Genomic DNA, 10,814 nt, shown 5'->3' on the forward strand with positions numbered 1-10,814 from the left:
ATGAGGCTCTAATTATCCAGGTAATTTAACAGAATAAATTTCTTTTTACAAGAGTTTTAATCCCAACTTTTTCTGGGACCTTTCTATGCCACATTGGGTAACATACTCCTGATCAGTGAAATAAGAATTAGTAAAAACATACTTCTTTCTAAGTACTATTGTAATAAATACTGGTCAACAAACACAAGAAGAGATTGATCTATATTATTTTTTTATACTACAATATTTTCTAATCATAAAAGAAAATTCACATTAAATTCAGCTCTATTTCTACATGGCTTCCCAGATACCTTTGTTGAGTCTCTGTTGTGGAAGGATTTAATAAACTATAATTTTTATAGCTTTCTCAGACTTGGCATTCCAAGAATATACTGAAAATAGTTCCATGGTGTCTGTGGTATTACGGGGCCCAGGAAATAGAGTTCTAGCCTAGTCAATTAATAACAGCTTAAAGCTTTGGTGCAGTTTTCAGCCCTGGCTTTACCTACAGAGTTCAGCAGAACCTCACTGTTCATTTTTTTTGGTTCTGCTGATAGTTGAACCTACTGAATTAAGTCTGGCAAGAAAATAAGCCTAAAAGGGCAAGATTTCCATTTGTCTATTTTTTAAATGTATATTTTTATTGATTTTTAGAGAGATAGTAAAGGAGAGGGAAAGAGAAATAGAAACACTGATGAGAGAGGAACATTGATTGCCACCTCCTGTATACCCCTTACTGAGAATCAAGCCCACATCCCAGGCATGTGCTCCCACTAGAAATTGAACCAGTGACCTCTTGGTGCATGGGACGATGCTCATTCCACTGAGCCACAGAAACTGGGCTCCATTTGTGTATTTTAATAATAGATTTGGAGGATGCAGTAATTTGGAAATATTCTGCTATGAGTTTAGAGAAGTGAGATTGAGTCACCATTTGTTGATATCTTACCCCCATAGTGCACCTTGAGGGGGGCTGAAATCAACAAAATACCTGCCCAGAGAGGCTTACAGTCTAGGGAGGAAAACAGCATAATAGTAATACATTATTACACAAAGTAGAACCAGAGGAGCACTAAGAACGAACAGTAAAAGCAAATAGAACAAAAGGCTTAACCCTGATTGGGTTGACAAGGTAAGATATCACACACAAAAACTGGCATTTAGGTGAGCACTAAGGGGCAATGAATGGGTGGAGGGGAATTCCAAGCTGAAGCAGCAGCATGAGCAAGGCCCAGGGTGGGGAATGGCCAGATTGTGTTCATACATTTTTACATTATAAACTAAAATTTATTTAAGAGAGTTAACCAAGGCTGTAGATAAATGCAATAAAAGTAACCCTTGAAGAAATTCTGGGTGTTCATACTAGGTCTTGAAAAACTGCCGTTGGTTACTGCTTTCCATTTACTCCCCAAAATTATCTTTTACAGAATTAATGTATTTTGTAAATGTAGGATTTTTTTCTATAATATTTTCACTCATGACTAACTGTTAAAATGATCAGAGAAAGAAAACCAAGAAGATGATGTCTGCTCATGTCTTGTTCCTGGTTATTCAGCCAGTTTCAAAAGCATACGTGGGATGTTTCTGCCCCATTAACTTAGTTAGTCATATCCCAGAATATGACCTAGCTTCAATCTTTGTAAAAATAGAAAAGAAACACTATAACTGTCATCCTACTCAATTTACTGAGTACTCTTCCACTTCTACTCAAACACAGGATAAGCTTAAGTAAAACATTTTAATTATTTTCTTTGTAGTCAATTAAGGCCTATCGAATCTTAGTTAATAATCTGAGAAATCTGCTGATCTTGGCCTATTTTTACATTTCTCCCCAGTTAAATCCTTAAGGCCTAAGATTATATACTCTGTTATCCTGTGCCCACCGTTGGTGGGTATAGTTTCCCAAGGACAATTGGGGAGCTGTTATCAAGAGAAAGAAGAATGAATGCTATAAGGCAAAAACAAAAACAAACAACAACAAAAAACAGCATTTTTCCCAGATTATCCTTGTGCAGGAGAACCACCTTCCCTCTCCCCTCTTTCCACCTTCCCCATTTCCCAAACTATCTTCCCCATTCCCTGAACACTTCATGAGCCTCATCTCTGGGACTCTGAAAACAAAGTTGTAAATAATACACAACTTCCCTAGGGATCTTGTCATTTAAAAGAGGAGTTTAATATCGCAAATAAAATTCTAATAAAGAAAAAATGTTATTTTTGGTTAGGATTTTATTTACTTTTGTTTATAAGTATGTTTGTCTTGTGATTTTTTAAATTATTTTATTTCATTATTTTATTTTATACTGCCCTTTTCTGTGCTGGTTGGCTTCTCAAAACACCATTACAAACTACCACCCCTTCTAGGAAGAAAAAGGCATTAAATTAACCTTCAGCTGCACCCATCTACCTTTCTTCCTACTTTGGTACATGATGTGACATCAACCAAGGTTTCTAAAAAAACAAAGAACTTCTGACAGGGAGCAGCTAGTCAGGCCGATATGATGACATGTGGTCCAGGTCTATGTGTCAGTACATGGCAGAAGAAGCCATTTGTTGTCTAGGCCAAATACTGGCATGGGTGAGTCTTCAGGAAGAAACACATGACAAGTAAAGCAGAAACCAGAGAAGGTGGTACAGGGATGCTCTAGGCACTCTGGGAGGACTACCCCACAAGCTCAGCTGTATTTAAAAATGCAGATTTTCTGCTTTAGGTTAGGTCTGTCCCACTGGGAACTGTAGAGAAGCCAGACTGTCTCCAGGGCACACCTGACCTGATAGAGCATTGTATCTCAGAATTCCAGGGCATCTGTTGGCATCTCTAAGTTTATGTACATGGTTTACTAAGACTCAGAAGTAAAAATTGGGCAAGGAGGCTTAGGGATATGAGCGTCTAATACTAATTATATTTTTGCCTCCTTCACTCGCCACATCAATTTTCATACCTTAATTGCACAATAAAGCTGATACCGTAGAATTTTTCATTGGTTTGCTAGTGTAGTTATAGTTCAGTGTGGTTTGCTTACAAATGCAAACTACCTGTTTCTAGCTATTTTATTCCCTCAACTGGTCTATTCAAGTCTAGAAGGCTATGGTTCTTAGTTTGCAATGTTTTATGGTGGTCCTAAATTGTGGATCTGCTAACTTTTGATTCACAGCTTCAGACTGAGGATAGATATATCCAAACCAGTTGTAACACTGAAACAACATTTCTCCCCCATTCAGGGCACACACATGCTTCAATCGATTGGACCTTCCACCTTATCCCTCATACTCCATGTTGCATGAGAAGCTGTTAACAGCAGTAGAAGAAACTAGTACCTTTGGACTTGAATAAAGAAATGGAAACTCGCCTGACATTTTCCTGGACAGTAATACAACCCTTTCTGGAAAAGTCTCCCTTTCCTTTTCTCTGAATCAACTTTCATTTGATTTTGGTGTTTCATGATTTTTTATTTTCAAACAAAATTAGGATCGACAAAAGCTGTGCATGAAGAACTGCTCTCTTCTAACATATAACATTCAGGCTTATCTCATCTATTTTAAATGAACTGCTAGCCTGTATGCAATATTAAAAAACAGCTGTCTCAAGATTTGTGTATATCTCCACATACCTCCATTACTAACAATAAAATATGAATGCTAGTTACGCTAACCTGACCAAATAGTAATAAATGTTTACTTCCATTTATATAATTTAAGGGAAAATTATAAGCATTAAGTATTTTAAGCTTTTATGTGTCTTTGTCTTCTGAGCAGAACCACTGTTTTTGTTTTTGTTTTATAATTTCTAACAGCCAACTCTAGAATTAGGGTTGATCAACTCTTTCTTTCCCTCCCACTCTACTTTTCCCTGTGCACATTATCCATGCAAAAAATAGTAGTAGAAAACCCAACATTTGTATACATTCAACGCATAATTTATATGTGGCATCAGTTCCATCAGCTGGAACTAGCCTAAACATATGGTGCAAATATTACACTTTCCAACAAATGATAACAGTAAAATAAACACCTTCTGCTGATGTAACACAGCGAATCCCAATAGTTGTGGGGATTATGGCTCAACTTCAGTTTAGAGAAATCTATGAGGGGTGCACTCTTCATGAACATTCACCACATAAGAAGCACAAACTTGTGCACATGTCTAAAAGGATATCTCATTATGTAGTTAGTATAAATGACCAGGCTTCTGCCCCCATTGTGTTGTATACAATGTGATGAAGCAAACAGGAAAAAGAGAAGGGAAATATGTTAGGTTGTTTAAACACCTGAGTTCTGTACTCTTTTGTTCAGTTTCCCTTTGTTTAATCTAGGTGCAGTCCTCCCACACAAAGAAAAAAAAAGTACAGATAATTTCAAGACTTCTGTTAAAGTAGGGTCATTACTTGCACAGCAAACAAATTCTTATTTTAACTTGAATATTGATTTTTCATGCTGTTTTCTTAATCGTGGTGTTCAAATTCCTTCACATCTGATTGTTCACAGGACCCACACTAAATAAGAAGCTGCAGATAGTGATAGTGCTTGTTAGGGATCAAGGGCAGGATAGTACTTTTTCATTCATAGCATTACTCCCAGAGCAGAGCCCTAACACCTCAAAGGCACATTGATTTGTGTCAAAATACACATCTAGTTTCTTTTAGCATTCAGTAAAGATATATCCCAGAAAACAGTGTTTTCAGAAAAACAATTGCAAACTCCAAAAACATTGTAACCTCTCAAATACATTTGAAATAAACCCAACCATAATGATCCTTTGTTATTTTTCTAACCTTGCTATTCATGTTGTCCGAAATATGTCATAAACAAAAGTGTTTTTCTTCACTGGGAAAAGAAGACCTAAAAGGGCCCCACTATTGAAATATCACATTGTTGTTTTTAACATAGTAAACAAAGAAGAAATAGTGAGAAACGTTAAGACAGTTAATTTCATATGAAGCCATGTTTTGTGCTCACTATATCAGACTGTGTCTGGACAGTGGATTGTGCGCCCTGCATGCCAATATTAAACATTATTTTAGTAGGAATCATTTGCAATGCCCAGCACCCCTTGCTGCCGTGTATTTTTTATCAATCAGGGAATATATATGTTTTAGAAATTTAGCTTTCAGTTGTCACCTAAAAAAAATATTTACCAAGTTAGAATAAATGTGGAATTTTGGGACCTATAAAATTCAGTATTCCAATATCTGAAAAATTATGGATTCTAATGGAGTTATTATTTATTTATTTATAAAATCAGAACATAGGGATTGTGGAGATCATTTCACAATTCTAATGTTTTAATACATAACAGTATAAAACTATAGCCACATTTCTCTTTTAATACATAACCATATGTTCTTTAGCAGTAAGTTATTTTTGTGCAAGCTGGACCTTCTCGTATAGAAGGCATTTATTATTTTTAGAACTTGGTGTTATATATATGTAAATACTCATTAATTCAAGCAATCAATTTTTAGTAATTATATTATTTGTTAGACATTGGCAAGGGAGAAAGCTATTAAAAATGGAATCTGCTTTACAATTTACACAAATATCTAATTAATATACTAATTAGATTAGTTAATATCTATTCTATCCATATGCAGAAGGAACAAGATATTCTAGAAATTATATATAGATAGATAATTTGGTCATAAATGGATTTTAACTAATTTTTCTTACCTACCCCTGCTCCCAATGCCATGATTCTGATGTATTTCACAAAGCATCACAAGAACAGGGTTTCATAAAAGTATAAAGTTTCAAAAAGAAACTCTGGTGTCAAAGTCAGCTGAAAGAATAAATATCTTGTTTAACAGTGTCCCAGACTCCATTAAACCTTTGATAGATTCCTTAAGGAAGGAAACAAAAAGAAAAGGAATACAGACAGTTGTTACAGAAAGATTATTTTTATTTTTCTGTTTTCTGATATTTCCTTAGTTAATATTTTCTCATATATGAGGCTGATTTTCAAAGTATGTATCATTTTTTACTATATATAATAAAACAGCTATAGGACTAAATTATGCTCTTAATTTAACCAGGTGGAGGTGTAAACCACTCATATTACATAATTCAATGGGCAAGACCAATCTGTTACCACTTGTATTTTTATTTGTAGTTTAAAATATGGATTATCTCCATAGTATTTTATAAAATTAATCACTTATTAACAACAATTTCTCTAAAACAAAATATTTTAGAGCTGATTTTAGTAAGAGTGTATTATCCTTAATTGAGGGATAAATAAGAGAAAGCATGTTACAATTGGAAAAAATGCTTTTGAAATGCTATAAAGTATTAATAATTTCATGGATATCACATTTTATTCTGACATTTGAAGATGATAATCCTAAAAATAAAAATTGGATCTGTGGGATCAGAAGAAGTATTCTAAATATACTGAGTTTTTTGTAACTTCCTGTGTATATAAGTTGACAAAAAAATTTAACCATCACTATTGTAGCACAATTTCTTGGATGGCAATAAAAATTTAAGAAATATATATATATATATATATATATATATATATATATATATATTTGCAGGCTTTAGATATGAAAAATATATAAATGTTTTTTCTTTTCATATATGACCATATGTTCTTTAACAACAGTAAGTGTATTTTTGTGCAAGTCAATAAACTAGACTTTGCAGGACAGTTAAATGTTATATGTATGACATTGTCAGTCCATGTGTCCAACCATGTGTCCAAAATTTGGGTTCAGAAAATTTCTCAATTGCAACAAATGTTTTCCCAGTCAAGAAAAATAACTTTCAAATGAAACTAGTCAGACTTTCACATAACAAATGTGGTGATTATTATTATTATTATTATTATTATTATTTACTTTGGTGTTCATTAAAACTACTGCTTCAATTCTATAACATAAAAATCTAGGATAGAAGTTCCAGCCCTCAGATGGTCAAAAGAGAAAGTGTTATTTTCCTGTTAGTGACATATAGTCCCTTTGTTCCAATAGAAAAAAATAGGTGCCAATAGGTAGTATATAGAGTAAATGTCAGTTTATTAGCCTACTTCCTGCAACTTCCAAATTATCTAAGGAAATATCTATAACAATATTGTTAAAAAGTCTTTGTTCTAGTCAATAGCAGGAGAAGTCCACATTATTGGGCTGATTTTGCTTACATTGACAAGAGAAATGTCATGTGGTATTCAGGCCAAGCTTTCTCTTCCCTCATACCACCTTCAAGGAATGTCAATAAACACTTTGGTATGGCATTGTCTGTGCTCCTTATTGCAAACTGAAGTCTAGGATAAAGAATAACAATTTTTATTATGCCTATTCTCTTGTTGGATATAAGCAATAAAACAACTTGGAAGGCTACCAACTGCTATTATAAATAATTCGTGGAAAATTGTTTATCAAAAAAACATAAGACATGCTCACAAATCCTTGAATAAAGAAACAACTTTCATAACAAATTCTATACCAATCAGAACTGCACATAAACCACATGGGCTTCATTTTGTGAGTTTCCTTTATGTTGAGCCAGGCATACATGGGCTTTTTAAATTTATACCTGTTGAGATCCTTTCACAAATGTTTCAGGCCACATAGCCAAGCACTCCATGTGACCCTTAAACAAAGGTTAGCACTAGGCAAAAATATTGTGTCCAATGTCACGTATGATAACTTCCAATATTGCAATGTTATTACCTCCTTCCAAGCCTTGAAAAGAGAAACTATGTGGCTCTCATGAGAGTCAGAAGCTGATTTACTCTATGAAAAATATTTATTATTAGAAAAAAAGTTGTGGGTAGGATTGAGAAAAGGAAAAACCTTAAGTACTGATATTGCATTTTTATACAATACTGGGTTTATTTTAGACTCATTATAAGTGAAAATAGCTCTTCTCTTACCCTGGCCAGATGGCTCAGCTGGCTAGAGCATCAAAAATGTGTGGGTTCAACTCCCAATTTAAGCACATACCTAGATTGTGGGTTTGATCCCTGGTCAGGGCGCATATGGGAGGCAACCTATTGATGTTTCTCATATAAATGGTTCTCTTTCTCTCTCCCTTCCTCTTTCTCTAAAAATAAATTAAAACATATCTTTTGGTGGTAAGGACTAAAAAAAGAAAGGAAAGCTCTTTTTGGGGGGTATAAGAAAAACATTAGCCTAGGCCATCATTTGCAGAAAGGGGTAGATTGTATTACTTTGTGTTTTAATTTGAAAATTTTTTGAAATCAAGGTTAGACTTCAAAACTTCTGAAATATATGGCCATAGTTCTCCAATACGCTGTGCTGACAACTCTTTAATTACACATAGAGATAAAATTCAAGATGTGGTTTAAATATGTTTATAAAAGATGGTTCAATAAAGAATAAATAAAGCGAGTTATAGATGGTCAAGCTAACCTTTATCAGTGCTGCAGGAATTATCACATTTATAGTTAGAAAGAGACACTTAGATATTTTTGTCTCTCTAGATTATCTTGAATATGAGGAATCTGAGGCCAGAAAAAGTTATTTGCTCAAAGCCATCAAGATCTACCTCAGGTGCTAAAGGTATGCCCTCTCATAAAATATCCTTTAGGGTCCAGGGCTCCTGAACCTGGCATAACTATTAGGAACTTTACCAGGAGGGTAGAACAAATGCAGGCTGAGATGGTCCTAGCATATCACAAGAAGTACGAATCTACAGCCAATGTGTACTTATCAAAAAAGGATGTGGACTCTTTACTACTATAGCCCCTCTATATAAGTTTACTGGATCTGTTGTAAACTGAGTAGCTCAAAAAAGGCTAGAAGGCCACCCTGGCCGGTTTGGCGCAGCGGTTGGAGCATCGGCCTGCGGTACTGAGAGACCCGGGTTCGGTTCCCGCTAAGGGCACGTACCTCGGTTGCAGTTTGTCCCCGGCCCTGGTTGGTCGTGTGGGTGGCAGCCACTCGATGTGTCCCTTCACAGCAATGTTTCTCTCTCTCTCTCTTCCTCTCTCTCCCTCCTGCTTTATCTAAACAAAAAATGGAAAAATGTCCGAGGATAAAAAAAAAAAAAAAAGGCTAGAAGTCCAAGATCAAAGTGATAATGCACTTGGTTCCTTCCAAGGACTATGAGAGAGAATTTGTTCTGTTCCTCTCTCCCACCTTCCACTGATTTGCTGGCAATATTTGGTATTCTTTGACTTATAGACCTCTACTTTCTTTTTTACTTTATTTTTATATTTATTTATTTTTAAATTGTTTTATTGTTGAAAGTATTACAAATGTCCCTCCTTTTTTCCCCTTCACGGCACTGTTGTCTGTGTTCATTGGTTATGCATAAATTGCATATAAATTCTTTAGTTTAGCTCTTCCCACCCACACCACCCCCCTTCCCTCTGAGGTTGGTTGATCTGTTCCATACTTCTATGACTTTGGATCTATTTTGTTCATCAGCTTATTTTGTACATTACATTCCACAAATAGGTGAAATCATATGATACTTGTCTTTCCGTGATTGGCTTATTTTACTTACATAATACTCTCCAGGTTCCCCCATATCATCTCAAAGGGTAAGAGATCTTATTTCTTATAGCTGCATAGTATTCTACTGTGTAAATTTACTAAAGCTTTTTTATCCACTCAACTATGATGGATATTTGGGCTGTTTCCAGATCTTAGCTATTATAAATAGTGTTTATATGAATATAGGGGTGCATATATTCTCTTTGATTGGTGTTTTAGGCTTCTTAAGATATATTCCTAGAAGAAAATGTAGGCAGCAAAACATCACACATCACACATAGCAAAATTTAAACTTATATATCACTTAGGGCAAGAGAAACAAACAAACAAGCAAGTGGGACTACATCAAACTACAAAGCTCTGCACAGCAAAAGAAACCAGCATCAGAATAAAAAAAAAATTAAAAAAAACCATAGTGTGGTAAAACATATTTGCCAATGATATATCAGACAAGGGGTTGATTTTCAAAATATATAAAGGAAACATACAACTCAACAAAAGAAAGACAAACAATCTAATTTAAAAATGAACAGTTGCCCGACCAGTGTGGCTTAGTGGTTGAGCATCAACCCATGCACCAAGAGGCCACTGGTTCAATTTCCAGTCAAGGCACATGCCCAGGTTATGGACCAAATCCCCAGTTGGGAGCATGCAGGAGATGGCCAATCGATGTTCTCTTTCATTGCTGTTTCTATCTCTCTGTCCCTCTCCCTTCCTCTCTCTCTAAAAATCAATAAAGAAAAAAAAATTTTTAATGGGCAGAGGACCTGAATACTTCTCCAAAGAGAAATATACAAATGACCAAGAGACATGAAAAAATGCCCATCATGACTAATCATCAGAAAGATGAAAGTTAAAATGACTAAGAGACATCATCTCACATCTGGCAGAATTGCTACTATCAACAATTTGTTGGCAACAACAAGTGCTGGCAAAGATGTGGAGAAAAGGGTACTCTAATACACTGCTGGTGGGAATGCAGACTGGGACATCCACTATGGAAAACAATAAGGTGTCTCCTCAAAGAATTAAAAAATGAAACTGCCATTTGACACAGTGATCCCAATTCTAGGAATATTTTTTCTTTTCCATTACCATTTATCTCCTTCTGCCCTCTTTCACCTCCACCTACCACCCTCTTTACTGCAATCACCACACTCTTGCCCATGTCCATGAGTTCTCTCTATTATATTATTATTTTTTGATCAATCCTTCCAGCTGCCCAATATTACCTCCTTCCACCACCAGAGCTGTCTGCCTGCTCTCTCTCTCTATGAGTCATTCTCTGTTTTGCTTCATAGTTCAGTTTGCTCATTCAATTCCACATATGCATGAAATCATATGGTACTTATCTTTCTTTGACTGGCTTATTTTACT

At 35.1% G+C, this 10,814-nt stretch overlaps 1 protein-coding gene across 1 annotated transcript in view; it reads left to right on the plus strand.

The window, feature by feature from the left end:
• Positions 1 to 3,313, plus strand: part of HECW1 (HECT, C2 and WW domain containing E3 ubiquitin protein ligase 1) — a 632,276-nt gene extending 628,963 nt beyond the window's left edge. The window contains exon 27 of the mRNA XM_036246873.1: positions 3,202 to 3,313. Within this exon, the coding sequence (XP_036102766.1) occupies positions 3,202 to 3,313 (112 nt within the window). The remainder of the gene's footprint in view (positions 1 to 3,201) is intronic.
• The last annotated feature ends 7,501 nt before the right edge of the window (positions 3,314 to 10,814 follow it).

This window comes from Molossus molossus, unplaced genomic scaffold, assembly GCF_014108415.1.
Source record: "Molossus molossus isolate mMolMol1 unplaced genomic scaffold, mMolMol1.p scaffold_m16_p_7, whole genome shotgun sequence".
Taxonomy (NCBI): domain Eukaryota; kingdom Metazoa; phylum Chordata; class Mammalia; order Chiroptera; family Molossidae; genus Molossus; species Molossus molossus.